This window comes from Limanda limanda, chromosome 19 (assembly GCF_963576545.1).
Source record: "Limanda limanda chromosome 19, fLimLim1.1, whole genome shotgun sequence".
NCBI lineage: Eukaryota > Metazoa > Chordata > Actinopteri > Pleuronectiformes > Pleuronectidae > Limanda > Limanda limanda.
This window is the reverse complement of record NC_083654.1, coordinates 6,698,716-6,721,867: the sequence shown is the minus strand read 5'-3', so window position 1 is coordinate 6,721,867 and position 23,152 is coordinate 6,698,716. Positions and strand designations below refer to the sequence as shown.

The 23,152-nt window shown below is 41.1% G+C and overlaps 2 protein-coding genes across 2 annotated transcripts in view; one reads left to right on the top strand and one right to left on the bottom strand.

Annotated features, from left to right (window-relative positions):
* Nucleotides 1-1,317: 1,317 nt before the first annotated feature.
* rpl14 (ribosomal protein L14) lies at nt 1,318-4,334 on the bottom strand. The gene is made up of 6 exons (XM_061092595.1): nt 4,266-4,334; nt 3,659-3,760; nt 3,468-3,562; nt 2,901-3,000; nt 1,984-2,037; nt 1,318-1,414 (listed from the first exon to the last, which is right to left on the bottom strand). Exons 1-6 carry the CDS (start codon nt 4,266-4,268, stop codon nt 1,355-1,357), a joined length of 414 nt encoding a protein of 137 aa, XP_060948578.1. The 5' UTR covers nt 4,269-4,334; the 3' UTR covers nt 1,318-1,354.
* Nucleotides 4,335-21,972: 17,638 nt separating this feature from the next.
* LOC133025526 (growth factor receptor-bound protein 10-like) overlaps nt 21,973-23,152 on the top strand; it is a 45,861-nt gene continuing 44,681 nt past the window's right edge. Inside the window, exon 1 of the mRNA XM_061092206.1 lies at nt 21,973-22,097. The gene's annotated coding sequence lies outside the window, so the exon portion shown is untranslated. The remainder of the gene's footprint in view (nt 22,098-23,152) is intronic.

Genomic DNA, 23,152 nt, shown 5'->3' with positions numbered 1-23,152 from the left:
TCCCCTCCATCACCACAATCTGGCAGCAAACAGCCTCCACATGTTATTTACTCTGTGGATCTGCATCTACCTCCAGACATGTGCGAGGCTGCTTTATGGTCATTTTGAGCAGAAAGACAAAAGGTTAAGCTCCACTATAAGGTGAGACTGCCATCTAGTGGTTGTGAGGAGGACTCTTTGTACAAAACAATGAGATCGAATAACAAGAAATACGTTTTAAGTAACAAAATCAGATAACCAGCTCTTGCTCTTACTACTAAAACGAAGCAGGCTACTTAATAGCTTTATTTGTACCCTTATTGTAGGAACTATTTCTTAGTTTGATATGTGTTATTTTGGCATCTGCATTTGAGGGCACTAAGCACCAGACTAGGCAGGATTTTGAGTAAAGGTAGCAGCTGCGTTGAGGGGAAGCACCATGAAGGGACATGTTTTTTTTTTATCAAAGCATGAAAAGTAGCTGCAGGGTGAGCACATGTTTGCATTTGAACCGGAAAATAACTCAACCCAACAGTGTATCTTGCCTGGAAAATGGGCTTCTTAATAGCCTGAGTACAATCCAATGAACTGGTGCCTCAGTGTTTTTTTGTTAATACATTTTAAAACAGATATTCCTTACAATTATCAAAATTAATGTGACATGGTAATAGCCCAGTAGATCTGCACTACTTAAAGGTTCAATATGATTTAAATATACTTGTGATCATATATTTTGCTGAACATACTCAGAGCTAAAGATAAACTTGGGTTCAGCTCACAAGACCCTCCTGTTCCAACATCAAGGCAAAACCACTCAAATGCATCTGGATAGCTATTGTTAAAAATAACCCAACTAGATATTTGCATTTAAAAAAAAAAACATTTTGCAATGGATGAATAGTTTCACTTCAGATCTGAATTGTTGACCGTAGGCATTCTTCAGGGTATTAATGAATAGACACATTGGGGGAGTTTGGGTATGAGAACACCAACTCCTTTTCACCTGTTCATTATTATATTATTTAACTTGTATAATTTGATAATACATATTCTTTGGCTTCATAATTCTCAAAAACATTAACTACATCACTAGTGTAATCAGTGAAGTGTTTCAACAGAAAACAGGATGTACAGTACAGTGCTGATGTAAATGAGAAACCAGGTCTAACAGTACAACTGACTGACTCAGTCCTCAGTGGAGGTGTCACATAGGAAGTCATATAGAGTGTTGCAAGCATTTACTCCATCAATGTTCAAAGATTTATTTTTATTATTATGTGGAGAACATGTAATGAGATAGTCTAAGTTTTACCAAATAGAGAAAAGAGGAGACAGATGGAAAATTGAACAGAAACATTTATTTAGTGAAAACTGTTCACTTCTTTGCTGCTCCCTTCTGGAGCTTCTTCACCTCATGCTTGATGATCTTGTTCCTCTGCAGAAAACAAGAACAACAGTCAGTAAATGCTGCAGGATTAACACACACACATGAATGAATGGCAACGTGTCACTGATTGTGGAGGGAAATTAAATCACTTAATTTGTGTGACAGTCACAGTGGCACCAAGCTGTTACAAATGCTGGCCCAGTGGCACCAGTACATAAAACAAAGTTAGCCATCATTTATTTTACTTGTTTGGTCTGCACTCTGAAAAGACTGATCACATTCAACACAGCTTTAAAAGTTTAACAGCCTTTCACACAGGGCAAGTTCAATAATAGTGAGGGTTTACTATAGAGAGCTGTCTTCAATAAATAAACCATGTTCACCCATTTAATAAGTGGATATGAACTACAATATCTATGCTGGAATTTATATTCAACGTTAAGGGTGTAACTATTGAGCAGTGTTGTTTAAAACCAATTAATTTGTCCATGTGGGATATTCAAATGTTTGCATTAGCTACAGATGATAAAGCTCATTTTTCGTACTAAACCACCAAAGCTTGTGTTTGGTTACTTGGCTGATTTGCTCAACAGGTGATGTGTTTCTGTGGCACTTACCATCCTCTTGGCCTTCATCACCTTGTAGCGGTCAAAGTCAGACATCTTGGCCCTCTGCAAAGAAAACCAGGGAAATAAAGTCAGTGATATACATTTCAGCTCTTGATACATTTCATTACAAAACATGATAACCAGGATGTATGACGATTATTAGAGACAGTAAAAAGTGTCGACCACTGATAAGTTTTCAATGAACAATATGTGTTAGCCTGTCTAGTAGAATTTTTACTGTATTAACTGTTATAACTTAAATTCATCACAAAAAAATGCCAGAAGCCACCAGGGCTAAACCACCCAAGCCCAGGATTAGATGATTGATCAATCTCAACTGTATTTATGATTAAGTAGCCAACAGAAACACTTTGGGAAACGGAGCAATATTTCCATCAGAGCGAGGAATTAGTGATTCAAAGAGGGAAAATAACAGCACTTAAAAAAAATCCAAACAGTCTTGCCAATGACACTAAATGACGTTGGCGACATTAAGTATTGGGCTCACAGATAGCTTGTTATTTAAAAGGTGATAAGTTTCCATCTAGCAAATAAAACACAGCTGCATCCGATTTTGAGGTGTGTTCACCTGAGATGAGGACTCACAGCTTCACCTAGCCATTCCAAACTTAAACACTATGACTCTGTGACTTAGACAATGATATAGTAACATTTCCAGAAGACAGAGCTCATATTCAAATTAAGTTTTACAACCTCCCATGTTTATCTCCAATCTGAAAAGTTAATAGTTTATCTACAGTCACAAAAATAGAATAAACCCATATATGGAGTTTTTTTGTATTGAATCCTGAAGCCAGATTATTGAAACTACAATATCAGCTGCATGATGTCTTTGATCACTACTCTATGAGAGGTAATCCTTTCCGCAGCAGAACAATGACCAGATGATGAAACAAGGCCTTTACCTTCTGTCTAGCCTCGATCTTCTTGGCCCAGTTGCTCTGTTCCCACTTCTCGTTGACTCCGGCCTTTTCCCAGGCTCTCCTCACAAACTTCTGACGGGCACTGCAAAACATAACATACAGTTAGATCTCTTAGTAAAAGCATGCGACAACATTTCACCATGTGTTGACACTTAAACAATACTGATGTTTCTCTTGGGTAAATTTCAAGCTGGGTCTATGTAAGGTCATGTGATCACTGGCAAGCTACAGTTATTAAAACAAGATGTATCGTATCAAAGTTGTTCACATTGGACACATTTGTACACATAAAAAGTCCAAATCTTCAATTTACATCACAATACAATACTGAAGCTTTGCCTCCTGATGGTGCTCGTATGTACGGTGGAATTATCATAGTTATGATACATATTTACAGACTTTACAGTCCAGTGTGTGTAGCTTGGTAGATCTGAGGACACATTCTTTCTACATGTTTAAGGATAGGACAGATACTTGAAAAGAGGATCCAGTACATGCATCTTAGGTGTGTTCATTATGTGCAGGGTTGTGGTCACTGTCCCCACTCACCTGTGGGGTACTTTGATGACGTAGTCTGTGAGCTGCATGCACTTGAAGGGCATGGATTGCCTCTTCACTCCTGTGCAGGGACCATCAACCAGAGCCTGGAACACACGGGGCCACAGAAAACACACAATCATAATCACGTCCGAAAAGAAGAGGCTGACAATGATCAACCAGCTGTGCTTCAGGGGACTCACCCGGTTTTGATCGATGACATCAACGATGGCCACCAGCTTGCCAGCATGGGGTCCGAAGGAGAGGTAGGCGACGCGGCCGATCTCGACGAAGCGCTTGAACACCTGAGAAAAGACACCGGACACGAGAAGTGATCAGAAACTGCGGCGGAAGGACACGAAGCTGCACGTCGGTCAGCACGGAGGCTGGGGAGCTAGCGGTCGGTAGCACTGCGCTGAACTAGCTAGCATCGACTAGCATATGTTCCTGCTAACAACTACACGACACCGGGCTACATAGAACAACAGGTATAAGATATATTTAGATGCAACACAGTCGTTAACGCATGATTCGAGTCAGTGTTGTGGAGACAAACCGAGACAGACGGGTTTGTCTCACCGAGCTGTTCACGGCCCTCTCAGCCCGGAGGACCACGTTGCAGTGCGGGCGAGAGCCGACATCTTAACGAACGCTCATTTAAAGGCTAAACCGGGTTTTACCAAATCAAACACTCGACTAATGTGTGTACGGGTGTGTTAACAACACATGCGATTCTTATGGCTCCAGTCAAACCACAGATGGGAGGATAAATTCATCTTGTAAATGCCGAAACCCTCATGGCGAACTCACCATGATGGCAGTCCGGGATCAGAAAGGACGTTAGCAGTTCCGCCTGCCGCACATACAGCTTCCGCTGATCCTGGACGCATGCGCAGTCTGACTGGGTTGAGCTTCCGCGTAAACCAGTGTTAAAATAGTCTAATATTAAAGCATAATAATAATAATACATTTAATTGTCGCTTCTTATTAAACTTTGTAAACAGCTATAATATTAGACTATAACTTAAATAGTCACAGGACGTATTCTTCTATTATCATCATTATTATTTGATAATACATAATAATGATGACAATAGAAGAATATGGATTGAGAGTGCAAAAATACTTAACGGGAATTAATGTAATTTACATTTACAGGATGTATTCTTCTATTATCATTATTATTATTTAATAATACATAATAATAATGATAATAGAATAAATATTTCATGGGATGTAATTTACATTCACAGGATATACCCAGATTTGTGTGCGTAAATGTTACAGTAAATTCAGTAACATTTACTGTAAATTCAGTAAAATGTTACTGAATTTACATTCACAGGATGTATTCTTTTATTATCAATATTATGTATTATTACATAATAATGATGATAATAGAAGAATATCAATATTCTTCTATTATCAATATTATGTATTATTAAATAATAATGATGATAATAGAAGAATATCAATATTTTTCAATTATCAATATTATGTATTATTAAATAATAATGATGATAATAGAAGAATACATCCTGTGAATGTATTATTCTATAATGTGTGGACAGTGGGGGAGGTGGAGCAATAATGTATTGTATAATACATTATACAATATTATGTATTATTAAATAATAATGATGATAATAGAAGAATACATCCTGTGAATGTAAATTACATTACATCCCATTAAGTATTTTTAAACTCTCAATCCATTTTTGCTCCGTTCCAGTTTGAACTACTCTATCCTATCCACCGTGTGCCTTATGACTGCATACTATGTTGTACTTTTATACTATGTTTTGAGTTCTTAATATATTCCGTACTTCTATGCTCTGTTGATTTATATATGTGTACACTGGGGATCAGAGAGAAACGGCATTTCAATTCCGTCTATGTCCTGTACATATGGCAGAATTGACAATAAAGTTGGCTGTGAGTGACATCAACACCAACTTGTCACTAAAACATAGTGTATGTAAATACAACTTGAAGGCAGGGGAGTGTGTGTATGCTTAATTAAACATTGAATACAGCCATTGTATCATAACTAGGATTAATTAATGTTTTAATGGTATGATAGTTGTATGTTAAGATTTATTTATCTGCACTTCTGCACCTGAGCCCTTTCCATAAAGGCACATATCGTAAAATTGGACTGTATTTGAAGTGTTTTACATATCTAGACAACATATTCAGTTTTTTATATTGTAAGACACGATCACGGGATCTTATTAAATTCAAGGAGCCGTAACCATCACAATGTTTTTTACCCCAAAGATTATTATAGTAGCAACATTTTTGCACATTGACTGTGACGGATTCACCACTAGAGGGCAGCACAACCATGTTACGTTCAAACCTGCCATGGCTCCTCACCAAAGTTGCTATCTTCAAGCACTTTCAAACTTAATATTTTATCCATAATCTATTATCTGGATTCTAAAGTATCGCAGGGGGCTGGAGCCATTCCCAGCTGAAATGGGTTGAGAGATGGGGACAAGTTGGACAGGTTGACAGCAGGTCAATGGACCGATGTAGAGACAAAAAAATATATTTCAGACAACTCCAGCAAAATTAATTAATTTCTTTCATCCCACTCTGATTTTATTGGGCTTTGCAAATAGTGTATATGGTAAGTAGACACTATCCTGGATCTTTTGTCGTGGTCACTCTGATTGACTTCATTGGAGTTCTTCCACCACCTTCACCTTGTGACAGGCCACACGGCTTCTCTCACTAAACAAAGACAGGAAACATGCTTCACTACATGATTCACTTCGGGGAAATACACTTAATGAAAAACCGTGCAAACAAAATAACATAGAAATCAGATATGTTTGGCTCACTGGTCAGAGGTCACTGGTCGGATTAATATTGCTGCCTAATGTCTAATATCCATCACTTCATTAAAGCTAATTCAAACAAATCTTTTATTGCGTAGGCCACTCTGTATTTGTGTTGTGATTTTTGCGTTGCCATGGAGGTCGTTAGTTAATCAGAAGTCTTGAGAACCAAACAGAATGCCCTTCTTCAGGAAGGCTGAGTGAAGGGAAATGTGATTTATTTTCAGTTGCTACGTCACAGATGCTTTGTCTGGCTTTTCCTGTGGCCCTCTCCCCAATAACATGTTTGTCTTCAGGTCTATATTTGTGTAACCAACTGCTACCGGTGGAGGAAATCCTGTCTGTCCTCCCTGATGAAAACACAGGCACCTAGTGACGTCCAGGAGACGGAATGTTAAGTTTTCTTTAAAGTAAATGTAGTTCATGCCTCTAATCTTTGTTTGAACAGGCAATCCTCCGTAAATGACAGAAATATAAGGAAGCCTGGAAGCAGAGGTCATGGCAGGACTTGCAAACATCCTTTGCTATGAGATCACACACACACATAGTATGCACATTAATGATGACTGCTGTATCACACTCGCGTGCGCACACATACAAACACACACAGATGGTTGCAGTTAGGCTGTAATATTTTTGCTGAAGTTGCCTTTGGTGTTTCATGTCTGGAAAATCTGAGTCATGCTCATTTGACAAATCATCTCTGATCTAATGTAGGCTTTGTTTAATCACCCTATTATGCATTAGACCATGTTTGTAAGTGAAACAGATGCTCAGATAAATAACACACGTCGTCATCATGGAACTCACTCACACAGGGGGCACACACAGTAGGATTAATTGTCCAGAGCCCACTAATTCTATAACAATCTTTAAAAAACTTGTGCATTTCCTTAAGTTATGTCAGCTCTCAAAGTTTCATGTTTGTGGAGGGAATTTAGACCAGAGGAGATAACCGTGAAACTGTATGAAAACACAGGGGCCCATTTTGTAGGGCTGTTGACTGCATGTGTGTCCCATCCAAAACATTCAACACAAGACTTGCTGAGGTTCCCACCAGTTCACACGCAGAGTTTGAAGTTGATTCTCAAAAACAATACGGATGAGGGCCACCTCAGGCAATGATGCGGCTCTACTGGCCTTCTTGTGGACCGGACAAAATGGATGTAAGCCTAAAGTGGCCCATGTGGTGAATGGGGAAAATGGTCCAAATTGCAAAAAAACAAATTCAGGCCATGTTTGGGACATGGCCCAGATCTGGATAACAGGAGTGAACCGCCTAGTGTAATCAATCCACACAGTACGTTGGCTGGATGACAGTGCAGGCTAAATCTCTTAACAGTGGGACTGAGCTATGCTAACTAGCTATTGGTGGTATAGCTTCACAATTGCCTGCAGACATGAACGTTGTATCGATCTTGTCACATGTCATTTATATAGGCCTGAGTTAATTCCAAAAAATGTGGAACAATCTCTTAGTTTGTGCTCATCATTGTGTAGAGAGAGACATATAAATGAAGAAAACAGTGGCTAAATACCCTGACCAATCCATGACCATGATTTCTGAGACGTTCTTATCATTAAATATAATAAATAAACCCTAAATAAAAACATCTTGCATTTCTATTTTTCTGTCTCTTCAGATAAGCTATGCAGACTACTGAGAGTGGTTGGTGGATTCTGTTACTATTGTGTACGTGGCTCTAATGCTAAGCTCTTCTGACCCCTCAATCAACACTATGTTTGTTTGGGTGTAAACAAACCAGAGCAGAAGCTCAGAACTCTGTTTTGAGAAAAATAGTAGCAAAGTAAGCTATTTGTTGTTGGGACATGTTGAAACAGGCCAAAGCTCGGTACACACATAACAATAGCTTTTGTGAATGAGTATTTTGTATGTGTGTGTGTGTATGTGTAGTACTGTTGCGTTTGTCTGCAACCACTGATCCAGACTGCCAGGCAGTCCCATGCAGACCAGGCAGCAGCACAGCAGGGTGTTGTGCCGCCGGGTCACCACTTCCCATCATGCTGTTCAGTGTGGCCAGTTCTGAATAAGTGACTCAGCAAGCCCTTGATGGACATTTTTATGTCACTGGTCTTTCACAAAGGAAGGAAAGTAACACAATGCTCCCTGTGGGGTGTGTGTTTGTGTGTGCCATGCCAGGCCTTCCCATCCAGCTGCTGCTTTTACAATCCCTAATGAAGACTGAGTGTGTGTGTTATGTATTTGACTGATTGCGTATGTTCTCCTGTCCTGATGCCACCACATGCCATTCTTACACTGATTCACTCTGGCATCCCAAAGTGAAGTTTGATTCCCTCTTGATTTTTTCCTTTTTCATGCGTCACGGTTGATCAGCCTTCTCTTTAGAGCCGACTCCATTCTTGTCACAGGGATAAACAGAAATAAAAAGAACAATGTGGGTGTGGCTGTATGGTGGGTTTTAGGTGGGAGGATTTTTTCCTCCTCTCTGGAACAGAAACCTGACGTGAAATATTTTATAAAGTGTTGCTGCTTTGAAACGCGGCAAGCCAAAGAGAAAGCAGTGCAGGTTTTATATAACAGGCCATATACAGAGAAAATTGGCCCCAGCCTTAGTGAAGCTGTCATCTGCTGGAGTAGTAAAACAATGGGAGTGAAGGGTGAGAGATAACAGAGCACTGCCCCTGCTGTGATAATAACACCGTGTGATGGCTATATTTAGGGACTCACTTTGCCAGAATTGCCTTGGTGCGGGCGTGTGTGTGTCACAGCGACGCAGCGCTACAACAGCTCATAATTTAACCATGCCAGTATAATCACTTTCAAATGCACTTCTGACTGCAGCCCCCCCTTTTCCCTTGCAACAGAAAGATATGCTGTCAAATTTAAAACAAAGGTGTGTTGTTTTACTTTACAGAAAGTCATTAAATTGTATATGAGTCCTTTTTATATCCACCCTCATATAATATATTATATGATCTTAACTTTGAGTTGTCCTCATAGCATTTCATGTGAATAAGAGGGAGGCTGAGCTGTGCAGTCTTCCCTATCAGGCACACACACATACACACACACACACACACACACTTGAAATTTGACCTTTTCATAAACGGACATTGCGGCCTTTCTCCTGCATTCTCGGGCCGAAGCACACGACTCATTAAACTCACACCAGAGCGCGCTACCAAAGACCTGCAGTAAAAACAGCTCAGGCCTGGACACCAGAATAACACGTTTTCACTGGATTTGTTTCACTGGGGTTTGAGGCCAGCTGATGCATTTACAGGAGCTGTAATAAGGCTTCCCTCCTTTGCCATCTTATGAGCTCCACACTCGGGCGTACATTTTGTTTGAACAATGGGGGTGCAAGTGTTATTTCCTGCTTTCTGGTGAATGTTTATGTATATGCAAGCATTGTTCTGTCAGCTCCTAATTCATATTCATAATTTGGGGTATAAAAAAGTGACAGAAGGCTGAAGAGTAACATAAGAGCCTTTTCACAGTCCATACACAGTAGTAGGTCAGCATAACCTTGAGGTAGGGAGTTAACTTACAAATGTAATAACAGACAGGCAAAAATTTGGATAGCAAAAATGTCACACACCACTCCCATGGAGTACAACAGCAAAAAGGGGAGATGTGAGGTGGAATACACACCTTTATGAGTAGAGGTCCCCCAGAGGTGAACATAGGGGTATTACTCGTATTGACTGTGGAGGTCTATAGTTCACACAGATTTTTGTGTAATATTAACATCAAATATAAAAGGTATATTGGACTCTGCTGCACATATTACTGCTGCATAACTGTCAGTGTTCGACCGGCTACATTTAGTCTATAAGGTGCAGTCAGACTGGGCTAACCTTGGTAAAAGTTACTGTTCGTCACTGTTGAGAAGCAAGTAGGACAGGTAATATGATTTATTGAGTTGAAAGCATGAACTGCTGTAGCTAATTTGGCTGATAATTTTTATTTACAATTTACTGCTGTTGATTAATGACAGGAGGTGATTACTTATTGTCCCATTACTAACAGAAATGAATGGAGAATAAAATCAACATTATGATTATTATTACTGCACCTATATTATTAGTACATGTAGTTTGAATAAAACATTTGTATGTGCATGTGCATGAATTTTAATTAGCATTTAAATCTCTACAACCCTTTGTTAGCTTATAAATGTTAGTTTTGTGTCACCTGTAGTATTTGTTCCATGGTTATAATAGCCTAATTTTGTATTCCCCCCAGTCAGTACTATAGAAACGGTATATAAAAATGGACGAGGTGAAATGTCATGATTGACAGCTGAGACTGACTCATGATTGGTTGAGGAACCTTGCTATGTTAGCGCCATCCCCTGGTCCATACCAGACACTGGCTCTAAATGGGCAAGATGGCCGCGTTTGTATCTGTGACATTTTGGTTTCATTTCTGGATAGTGGGAGGAAATGGAGACACGTCCTCAATCTATACAGTCTATATGGTTTTAATCTGCGGAAATGCCCTTTCATGGCTACTCAGAGGCAGTGCATATTGTCAGCTTGTAAAGTTTCTAGTTGCTAACATTGTCTGATCTTTCTCTTTGTTTTCTTTTTGGTTCCTAATACGTTATGTTGTATAGTTAAAGTTGCATCATTTGATAACCCAAAAACCTTTTTGAATCCAAAAACAGGTAAAAGGTTTATTTAGCCTGAAGAGAAGAGATATCACAAATAATCATGTAGAATATGTTATGAAGTTGCACTGAGGCAAGAAACCAAAGTGAAAGCAGTGTTAGAATTCCAGAGGGATTCATTTAATAATAATCTAACGGGCTTATTAGCTGGTTAATTAATTTAACCCCTTAACGTTTTGATGTATTTTTGTTATTTTTAACATTTGAGTAACAGAGCTTTATGTTTGAATAAATACAGCTTCTGAGGGCATGTGCAGGTGAGGATATGTACAGGCCACATGCCCTGTACGTATCCTCCCGGCTTCACTCTTTTCCTGTCAGCATAACATGTTTTCTCTCCACTGAGTGGGCCAGAGTGTTCCCTGACCTGTTTCTATTGGCCGAGAGCCAGGGTTTTGGAAGACATCACAACGAGATAAGCCAATCAGAGTGGCCAGGGTAACATCAGGGTTATCAGTGCTACTGTTTACCTAACCCAGTTCTCCGAACACATCCCACCCGTGTGGACGTCTGTGCACGTTAGCAGCTGCAGCTCACCTTCTGAGGAGTCTACGGGCAGTTTGTTGTTATTATAAGAAGCGAACCATCAAGGGAGCAGAGGTATTACAGGAGGTCCCAAGCTGTTAGACACTGACTTTACACACACACACACATACTGTGTCTTTCTTATGCACGCTGCTCCCCTCCTCCCTTTCTTTTTGTCTTCAGATTCTGGACAGATGTGTCAGAATTTGGGCACAAGCCAGTTCCAAAGATACTAGAAGTTCAGACACAGCGCTACAGAACAGACTCTCACACGAACACACACACACACACACACACACACACACACACACACACACACACACACACACACACACACACACAGGGAGAGATATAACTCCCCCCTTTCCTGTTGAATTTTGTTCCCACTATTCTGAGAAAACTGAGGCTTGACTTTTATGAGGGAATGTTCTGGTCTCTGGTCTTTGTCAGCAGGGTTTGATACTGGTCATCCTGCCATGGTCATCCATCACAAACACACTCTCTGGGTTCGCTCCTGTTTGACCTTTCCCTGCCACCTGAGATGGGAAGTCCAGCTGTGCTCAGCCAAAGTAATAATCTGGACTTCTCTGAAATTACTGTGTTGCTGAATCAAAGAGGTTACTATTCGGATACGAAGGTTGGAAGGGGAGTTGTATTACTGTGCAACATGACCACCTCATAGTCAAGGTGTGAGCCGTTCCTGGTGAGATAGTCTGCGAAATCCCCCACCCACCCACCTGGCGTGCACTTTGATCTGGAGCCACATAATATCGGAATGGACAATGGCTCCTTCCTTATTTCACAACTCCAAGGAAGTAGCTGCCAACGAAAATGACTGAGATTGTTGTTGTGGCTGAAAGAATTAGATGTGCACATAAACAGGCAACATGTTCATGTTGGCTTGTGCACTAGATGTCAGTGTTTTACTCTGTGCGGCTCTACAAAATAACTATCCTCGCTGAACAGTTCAGGAGCTCACAGACGCCACAAGCATAAGCAGAGGGATGATCACACTTTAAATGAGGAATTACATGTTTAGTTAAAGTTGGAAAAGACACAACTTGTTGAATGTGAGATTTTAAGCTAGAAACAGACTCAGAGAGCCGTAAAATGAATCCAGTTTAAAGTGATAAAAGTCTCTGATCTAAAATGGTTATAGGAGATTAAACGGCTCAAAAAGCTTTTGGCCTCTTGGTCTCACAGTTTATCTTGTGCTGCAGAGCTCACAAATCACCCTCAGTCCAGCTTGGCCGGCGTTCAGCAGCGAGACTCCAAGTCGCTGGCTGACGCATGTACAGTGCACTCACCCTCGGGAAGTTTAAGTGATTAACCTTTTTTCGATTGACTTCTCCATCTGAAGCAGTTAGAGCCTCAGATATCTGTTTAGTTTATCTCTGATTCCTCTTCTCTGTGCTGCCAGAGCCATTTGCGTTTCTGTGTATTGTTTAATGGATGTGGAGCTCAGCCTTGACCTAAACAAATGTGGTTTAGATTCTGGCAGTGTTGCTATTAATATCCAGTCAGGCTTTTGGCAGCAGACAGCTGATACTTAAAGAGGGAGACAGGGCATGATGGGAGGGAGCTGCCTGTCCGCCTGGTGCACAGGGGAAAATCTTTGCCTAACCTAAGAATACTTTGCTTTAATCCGTTTCACAGTCAGTAGTTTAATATATCAGGAATCTGCAATTACACAGCCGCAGTGTTTTAAGCCACAGTTGGGGTTGATAAGCTTTTAATGGGGAGTGGTATCTTTGCTTGTAAGGCACCAGGGAGTGTGTAGTCTTATGTAAACTCCAGGAAAGTGTTGATCTTTGTCTGTTATTGATTATCATTCAGTGGGTAAAGATTTCAGGTTGTAATCCAGATGGACATTCATGGTCTAACAACGTGAGCACCTAATGACAAGATTAATATAGAAAATTTACTTTCGTTTATCGCTCCTAAAATACTTGTGTTTGTTGTATTTCTCTTTCACTCAACAGTTTGTTTTTATGCCAGCCTCATTCCCTGTGTTCAGTTGCCCTGCTCATAATGAAAATCCCTGGTGCCTGGACGGACTCAGGTTCGGAGGTGCAACGCAAACATTCCAAGTGATTTAGCCGAGGCAAAATTAAATTCCTTGGATGATTATTGCTGAAGTGGTTTTTTTTCCTTCCTTCTGCTGCGCTCATAAAAGAACAGACTTGCAGGTGCAAGAAGAACATTCCTCTATCGTGCTATCGCTATTGAAATGGGAGTTGTGTTCCCTGCTTTCTCAATGTTCTATTCCTGTAGCTAACAGAGCCAGAGCCAGATGGAAGGGTTGCGTTCCACCACATGGCGATCCAAACCAAACATCTGCCTGGCAACGGTGAGGCCTTTTCGCTGAGACGAGACACAGGCCAGCTCTGAGCGATACCTTTACAAATGATTATTCTGCTTGATTGGGAATAGCTGCTGTGCGCTGCTTATGGGAGACGAGATGTGAGGTTGGAAATATATTTCTGTCTCGATGTGCATGAAGCAGGAGTAGATGTTTCACTTCACCCAGTTAACCAAGCATTACCTCCAACCTCGATCAACCTTCACCCAGTTCACCCAGCCTTCTCCACAGACTGCAGAAAGATAAGAATGGAGCTTCTATGGCCTCACCTACACATTTGTCAAGGAACTTTTGAATCTTGGCTCCACCAGACGTGTCACTCATTCAAGTCACTTGACTTGGACTTGAGTTCGACTTCAGTAGCGATCAAATCAAAGAAGACTTGTAATTTCACCTTATTTTCCAGCACCTGTGACTTGAGATTTCACTTAGAATTTGGCCACATGATATAAATAATAGTGCTATTAAAGTCATAAAAAAAGGAGCGGTGTATTTTCTTGTTTGAGTGAGGTGAAAAGTAATGATTGACAGCTGAGATCGACAATTGGTCGAGTTTGTGTATTGCGGTTCCTTCCCTTGATCACTACTGCACAGACTCTGGCTCCAAATGGCAGCATTGACATCCAAGGTATTTTATCTTCTTCTGGATCAGCTCATTGTTTTGGTTTTACAGCCTAGTGAGCCTACACTCTCACACTTTCTTCCATTTCCCATCAGTGTTTCAGGCTACTACTGTTTTTCCAGCAAACACGCTCTGATATGGTGATAATGTCGGCTGCCTGACCACAGGCAACACCTGCGTTTGGAGTAGGCTATGAAAAATCCCAAACTGAGGGAGTCCCATGACAGTGAGAAGATTTTATCATTATAGTGGGAATTACAGTGAACTCACACAGTGAAGCACATGAATGTTTTCCAAAAGTGGTGTTGAGCCTTTAACTCTAGCTATTTTTAAATGTACCTCTCGGGTCACTAAAGATTGTGCATTGTGTAGACGTGTACAGTTTTCCAAATGTGTTGGTGCAACTGTAGAGGCTCAGTGGCACTGACGTACCAGGCAGCCAGAATGAAAAGAATGTTCTGTTATTAGTGGAAAAGCTCCTATTATGTGGATTAATCTACAGCTTCGACTTTGATCTCCTGACTCACTCTAAGCGACTTTGCCGGGGAGCTGGGGCCAGCGCACATTTCAGACACATACACGCCGAATGAACATGCTGCAAATAATGTCCCCGATGAGCCACATAATCCTGGTTGAAAACGAAATTAGGCTCTTTCAAAACAATTCAAAACAATCTGTCAAATGTCTCAGTGTTACGTTAATTTTGTTAATCAACAAAAATGTTGGATAATGCTCTTGAGCAAATACAGCCCCTCGCCCAAGTAGCAGAAAAGAAAAGGTCCTTTGTTAAAATGAAACAATTAAAATGTACTTGTCTGTGTGTTTGTGTCTGTGTGTGTTTGTATGTGTCTATCACATTATTGAGACTTTTCTACCTTAAGTGGAAAAAAGCAAGTCCCTATAACATAAATTCATACATTTTAAAGTGTGACATGTTTTCCAAGTTAGGTGTGTGCGTGTGTGTGTGTTTTCAGGATTTTCTCGGCACCAAAAGGACCAAAATCTTGGAATCCCACCACAGTGTTCCAAGCTCTTAATAAGATTGAAGTTTGTAATGTAGATGCCTAATCATATCCCAATCCCATGTTGAGGTGAAAGACAGAAACACATTTTGTGACTAATTTAGATTTAATGATTACCAAGGTGTTAAGGGATTAATGATGCTTGAAAAAATACTGTACAACAACAGCCCATGTAACCATAGTTATAAGACAGCAGCAATGACCAGAGGACCCATATATGAATAAATCCAAATCAGAATTTTACTTTTGAGGCTACAATTTAGAGATTTTAAGTTCTCCTCTCTTCTCTGTACAATACAAACTCTGAAAGAGAAGGCTGTGAATTTATCAGCAGATACAATATTTAAGAAGTCTACTAGTATCATTTACTTTTTTCATAGCATAAATGAGATAAATGGTAAAAATGAAGCAGACACATCAATATAACATTCAAACTGGTAACTGGTTTTAATCAGTGTACAATGTATTAATGTCCAATAAAGAGTGAATCACATAAGATTAGCCTTTAAGATGAAAATCAATAAATCTGAATGATCAAAAAGAACACGTAAAGTAATTGCTAAACACTTGCACCCGGGATGACATCCGCTGAGTCAAAGAGGGATCCTTGGGAGATGAAAATAGTTAAGCAAAAGATTATTTCGGGATTCCTTAATCTACATCCTAACACTAGTATGTCACTCAGTAGTGTGCATACAACCTTCAAGGCCCAATAGTCACTGTTTAAATTCAATCAAGCTGCTCCAAATCCCACACACTCAAAGGTAACAGTCCCCTTAAATCCACCTGATTTTCCCCATAAAGATTAATGAGTAAGTAAGTAATAATAAGTCAACTATTTAAAAAAAAAAAAAAAAACAGGTGTGAAAACATAGTGCCATTGGTGAAGGTAATAAAGAGAAGGAGAGAGGCCTATTGAAGGAAAACGCTGAGTTCTCTAAATAGTTTACGGCTAATGGCTTAATAGTTAATCTGGATTAAACTGTCAAAGATCTGCAACTGATGCAAAATCTGCTCTGCGTCTAAAACTAATGTGAAGCTGCACTAATGTGAGGCAGAGCTGTGCTTTGAGCTAAATGTTGTCTTATGTTATGTTTCTGTGACATGTAGGTAACAGGCTGATATTAGGCAGCTATAATGATTTACATGTTCGCCATCTTGAGCAGTTTAGCTTGTTATCATGAAGTACGCCACATTATCTTTTCTACTTGGGTAAAAGTAAGTACTTGCATATAAAACATATTTGTCGAGTGCAGCCTTTTCCTTAATGCAACAGTCATTGCATACAATATTATGGCCGAGGCTCGGGATCTTCTACAGGTGTTTCTTCTTCACCAGTGATGCTGCTCCTGCAGGAGGCGGGGTCTAATGTGAGCTGAACATGTAATGCAAAGCATAGTGAAAATCTGGTGCAGTAGTCAATACAGATATTTGCTTATTCATGTAATGGAGTTGACGTGAGAGCACCTGCAAATAAATCTACTAAGTACAGTACACACAAGTTTACTTAAGTACAGTGACAAGGGGAATGTACTTTGTTACATCCCACCATTGAATATCAACATTTTTGGTACATGAGTTGCCGAGTTGCTGATGTCATCGCTTATAAACCAGTTGACATCATTTTAGTAGTAATCAGCTCTGAATAGCTTCTAATGTGAAGTTGTCAAATGTTACACTTTGTCTCTTGCAATCTGTACATCCAACTCACAAGCGCCTAACACCAAACTTTTTAGCCAATACAGACATGTTTACATGTACACGTTTTAAGTTGTTCATATGCATAGGTAACGTTTGATACTTTTCATTGGAAAGTGAACACATAAATACGTTAAATTTTAAACAGCATCTATGTTTTTTCCTCACTCCGACTTCACAGCACATGAAAATAGTAAAGTTGGAACAATGACTTCACAACTTGGAAGATAGAACCTTCTGAGGAGCATGGTGAATGCACAGTTACCATCAATACCAGCTCATTCCACATTGGTCTTTACTCTATCAGCCACTTCTCCCAGCTCCCCACACCAGACTCCACTTCTACATGATATTATGTTTGGAGAGTTCATAGCATCAATAAAAAAACAGTAGGTTATCAACATCTGCTCTCAGACCACCCAACCACAGACACGTTGTCCACACAGACACACCCACAAACACAAACACACACACACAAAGTGACTCACCTACCAAACACGGCACAAGCAGAAACGTTGAACCCTGAAAGAGATCACATACACACATACAAACACACACACAGTCAGGGTGACCCAGTTCCATGTGGTCGGTCTTGTTTACACCGCAGCGCCCTCAGAGGATTCCAAATGGTCACAACACACTCAATCTGTGACCTGACCATTTATGGCATTTTAATTGTGCACTTGTAGCACACATCAAAACCGTTTTCAGAAAGGATGTTGTGTTGAAGTTACTCTTTAGCCTGTTATGCATCACATATAAGGACACTGTAGGCTGTTGTATTTACAACTGGAGACAGTTTAGCCCATGGTGGTGTTGTGAGTGGTGGTGTGGGTTGTGTATCTGCGTTGACCTCCCAAGGCCTGGAGAGACTCAGATTCCACCACATCTGGGGACACCGAACTATTTCCCAACAAGGGTCAGGGAGGAATATTTATGAAACAGCCACGCTTCTCCTGTGTTTTCAAAACACGGTGAATGATCATGGGTTTGTGCGACTGATCTATTTCAGTGGGAAGCACCAAGCTGTTTCTGTTGTCGATTGCGTAACTCGATTACACTTTAGCTCGGACTGAAAACAAACAGAGGAGTTGGACTTACTGGTCATCAGACCGAGCCAGGCTTCAAGCCTTTAAAGTCTGTTATACCTCCTAGAAGACATTGTGCTTTGTAGTGGTGGAGGGTCTCATCTCTAATTCTTGATGTTGGCGTCCAGTCGTCTGTGAAAAAACTTAACACAGAACCTCTCTGTGTACCTTATTTTGTTTGGGTTGTCTATGAGAGTGTGTTGTATGCTTGTCAGATACAATATCCGTGTCTCAATTCAGGGGCTGCACAAATGCCTCCTTCCATCCCTGAGAAACAGAGGCTCCAATCCATGGACATCCACAAACTATGCCAGAGGTTCATTGCAGTTCAGTGATGAACTGTTTTTTAAAGAGGTAATGCCGCCAGCAAGAGAATTGAAACACGGCTACACACGATTATGAAAAAAATGAAAGAGGAGCTGTAACTAACCCATTGAGTATGGCTGCCAGCGAAATTATCAACACTAGGCTTTCCTTATAAACAATAAAGAATTTTTAATTTTCTTCCGCTTCCCCGATCTGGTCTGAAGTTGGGGATCTTGCAGTCTGCAATGTTGCAATGTCTTATAAGTGACGGTATTTTCTGCTCCAGCTGCAGTAAACAACAGTCCACTGCAAGAACTGTCTAAACTACAAAGACCATCGCACGACGCTTCAAGTGTTCATATCATGTTATTTGCAGGTCTGATACAAAGATACAGTGAATTTAATTGCCACAGAATTGCTACGGATGTCAAAAAGGTTTTGCCTAGTTCAGTAACTGAGAATGAGCTCTCCCATGTGATGGTGAGGTGGTTTGATACCAACCACCTCACCTAGTTTTGTAAACGATGGCCGATGTGGAGGTCTGATCCTGGAAATATATCGTACCTTTGACCTATATACAGTGCAAACTTTTTTTGCAGAAAAAACTGACAAAGCCTTGTATACATGTGGCCTTGGGCTAATGTGTGTTCAGACTCATATTAGATCTTTGGCAGGCTTTCGCATGTGTTATACTGGCTGTCAGAGGCAGGAGGACGTCTGCCAGGAGCAAGTGTGAACCAGTTGGTTGGAAGACTCGGCTCCATCTGGGCTGTCCTTGGGTTGTCTGGGCTGCAGAGGAGGTGCCACCTTAGCATAGAGTATATAATAAACAACCAACCTCAAAATATGTGAATGTTGTCGAGTGCAGTGCTGTATTATGAACGGGCTGGGTTCAAATAAGGTATCCTGTCTCCTTACTGGATCCGCCTCTCCAAGCCTCCCTCTCAACTGCTGTCAACCCCAAACGTGTGTTCACATACAGGCGGGTCTGAATGCAGATAAGGACGAGAGTTAAGTTAACCTGTGAGTGGGTGAAGCCTGAGTTAGTTAATGGCTGCTGTCTGACGGAAGAGTAAAGTGGAGGAGGTGTCAAAGATGGTTTAACAGTACAATGTTTGACCCGCAGATGAAGTTAAACAGCAATTAAAGCCAGCATGTACATGAAGTATTAGTGGGAGCTTCATTGGTTTGGGATATGACATTTAATGTTCAGCCATTTAGGGGAAATACTGAATTTAATGTGGAAAGGGGCAATGTGTAAGAATTAGCTGCATACAAATAGGGGGCAGCATATCACAGCAAAGCTCATTGTCCACTCATATTAGGAAACAAGGAACTGCACGAGATGCCCAATGCTTGAGCATCGCACCTGGACTCAACCGAACAGCTGACGGCACACGCATTAAAAGGAAACAAGGGGTATTTCATCCTTCCAGGTATGTCCGACAGTTCTTCAGCACTGTTGCCAGACATCAGCAATAAGGGCGGATGAGCTAGTGATGGCAAAAAAACGTAAATACCCTGTAGACCAGACTGTCTCATTTTGGTTTGGCCTTTGTGGTCCCACAAAGGAGGCGGTCTTCGTGGGGCGGGTAAACCGTGTCCTCTAAAGGAAGCAGCCTTGAATTGAGACAAGCTGTAGACTGAGGACAGACTTGAAGCTGCAGTGACTCACTGTGACCTCTAGAGGCAAAAGGTGTTGTTACAAGATGAAATGGTATGGTCCAAAGTTGGCCGGTTAGCATACTAAACTTCAGTCGATATCTTTGTCTGCAATACAAACAATTTATTTGATATTACATCAAAACTCTCTAGTTTCTAGTTTGTATATTGTATGTATATTAACACACACAGTCACACACACACATATATATACATTTTCTGTTTTTGAGAGGACTAATACCCTATAAGAAGAGCCCTAGCTGTGTCTGTTTAAAGACATTACAGCCTAATAATAGCATACTAACAGCATGCTAGCCTAAGATGCTATTGGTATGTCATTAGCTTTACAGATATTTGGTAATAAGCCAACACATTTACAAAATCAAAATTTTGAACGCGTTTTTTCGCTAGATGAAAAGGTAAATGATCCTGAACAATTATTTAATTTCATCTTGTGGGGAAAAGGGCTGTCTGCAGCAAAGTTCACAGTAATCGATTCAATGGTACAAGGAAAGTATGTCAATCCAAAATCAGTAGAATTCATCCTCTGGGGACCACGAATGTCTGAATCCAGTTTCATAGCATGCAGCAGTTAATAATTCATAGAGGACTGCTGCTGCTTCATCACAATCACATTGGTGCAATTTAATGGTTTAATATCTCTGTCTACTTGCACACTACTTTTAGGCATTTTATTCTGTGAAACAGTGTGTAGGCTTCCATTTGTAAAATATAAATGGAACAAATGTTATTGCTGAGCTAGTATAGCGCAGGCTATATATATTAATTCACCCAATCCAAATGTACTTACTGTAATGTGTGTTTATGATACTGAGATAATAACCTTATCATATTTCTCTCGTGGTGCTGCTTTAAACAAGCCCACAAGGACTTTGAAATGTGTTTTTTTGGTCTGCAGATGAAAGAGTGCACGATGGGATTTTGACTAGAAGGAAATCCTCTGCAGGTCTCAGAGCAGGGACATGATGTAGACCTGCAGACCTGCAGCAGTGACACCAGATAGATGGTGTGACACTAATGGCTTTCACTTTAGCTCAGAGTCCAGGCATGTGGAGTCCTCCTTCTGCTGGAAGGGTTAAAGTCAGGTCTTGACCGCTGCAAAAGATGCCTCCACAGTTATTTTTCCCCTTTCAAAAGTGAACTCTAAAAGTAAATGTAAAGGAGAGTATAGCAACTACAAGAAAAGTTTATCTTCAGGGATATATAAAAATGTGTGCTGTTTATTTTCTGACTTGTCTTTGGTTATTATCAGATATGCCAACTTGAAAAAAAAAAGGAAAGAGGGGGTCATCTTTTGCAGTGTACTGTTGTGAATAGGGCGGGGCTGAGAGAGGAGGTTTCCTTCAGTGAGCGAGAGAGATAGGGAGAGAGGGGGGGGGGCGCCTGCTTGTATGTGTGTGTGCATGTAAGTGTACGTGCGTGTGTGTGTATGCGTGTGTGTGTCTAAGTGTGTGTGTTTGTGCAGAAACAGAGAGAGAAGTGTCAGCTGGTCGGGGAAGTGCAGGGGGGGGAGAGACCAGTGCGTGTGTGCGTGTGTTTGGACGTGTGCAAGTGTTGGGTGTGCGAACAAGTGTGTGTGTGTGTGTGTGTGTGAGAGTGTGTGCAGGGACGGCTCTCCGGGTAGGGGGTGGGGGGACAAGGTGAAGACAACGGATCAGCGGACGGAGGGAGTCGTTTTTGGGGTGGTGGTGGTGGTGGTGGGGGGGTGAGGCAGTTTTGTGTGGAGGGTCCAGACGAGGACAGTCGAAGGAGCGCGCCGGCTGCTGCGTCGTGCGTCCCGGACACGATCCCCCCCCGAGCCACTGCGTCCTGGAGCTGCCCTTTCATTACCCGTAAGCACTTTGGTTTATTTGTGTGTGTGTGTGTGTGTGTGTTTGTGTGTTTTTGTGTGTTTGTGTGTGTGTGGAGCTGCTGTCTCAGTCTCAGATGTATGTGTTCTAACTCAATATCAGTCTATAGACGCGTTAATACGCACGGGAATGTTTCTAAACTCATTTTCAATTCAGAGGGAAGAGTTTTTTTTTGTGTTTTTCCAGCCATGGCTCCACACAGTCTCCGTGCACACCTCTGACAACCTTGTCAAACTCCTGCAGGTTCCACGGCTCCTGGGGACAGTGTCATTTAAAGGGGACAGAGTGTGTGTCTCTGGAAGAGTGTGTGTTATTGTTTACAGAGCATGAAGCTATTTTGTAACACTACCTCACTGCAGTCACATTCAGACAATGTTGCTGATAGTGTCATGGGACACACACAAAAACTCTTATTACACACACCCACACACACACTATTCACTTGTAGATGCTCCGCTGGAGTTAAGAAGCATCAGCGGTGACTGTCATGCCCTCACTGTACCTGTTTCTGCCACTAAATCCAACTTTCAAGGAGGATAAGCTGCCCGGGTGTGTATCCGTGTGTGTGTGTGTGTGTGTGTGTGTGTGTGCTGATGGTCTGTCATAAAGCTCCATTAGCTGTGACTTAATGTAGGCTAATCTCTGCACACCGCTAAACTTCCTCCTTCCCTTCTCTCCTTGCTGATGCACAAAGAAGACTGCAGGTCCTTTTAGGATCAGGTGTCATCCGGGCCTTTATAGCTGGGATAGTGGCAGACTAATGCTGTGTGTTAATGCACAGGTGCTGCATGTTCCAGAGAGGCTGCTGCTTCTCTTTCCTCTCTTGATGAGAAAGTACAGCAATAATCTGCCGGGGGGGGAAAAAAGCTCTCCATGTCAGCATCTGAGTCCTTGGAAAAAAACGTAGGAGTGGGTGTATTATATCCACCAACACACACATACACACTCACACTTGTGGCATTATTAAGTTGCTTCCCGATCCATTTAATTCTCCAGATCTCCCCGTATGACCAGTAAAGCTGAATTACTCCCTTTCT

Bases quoted from the DNA above. Each gene is read 5' to 3' on its own strand.
- rpl14 (XM_061092595.1), bottom strand. The intron at 3,001-3,467 runs GTGAGTGGGGAC...TATGTTTTGCAG, and splicing joins GTCATCAAAGTACCCCACAG to TGCCCGTCAGAAGTTTGTGA. The intron at 1,415-1,983 runs GTAAGTGCCACA...TGTTTTCTGCAG, and splicing joins TGATGAAGGCCAAGAGGATG to AGGAACAAGATCATCAAGCA.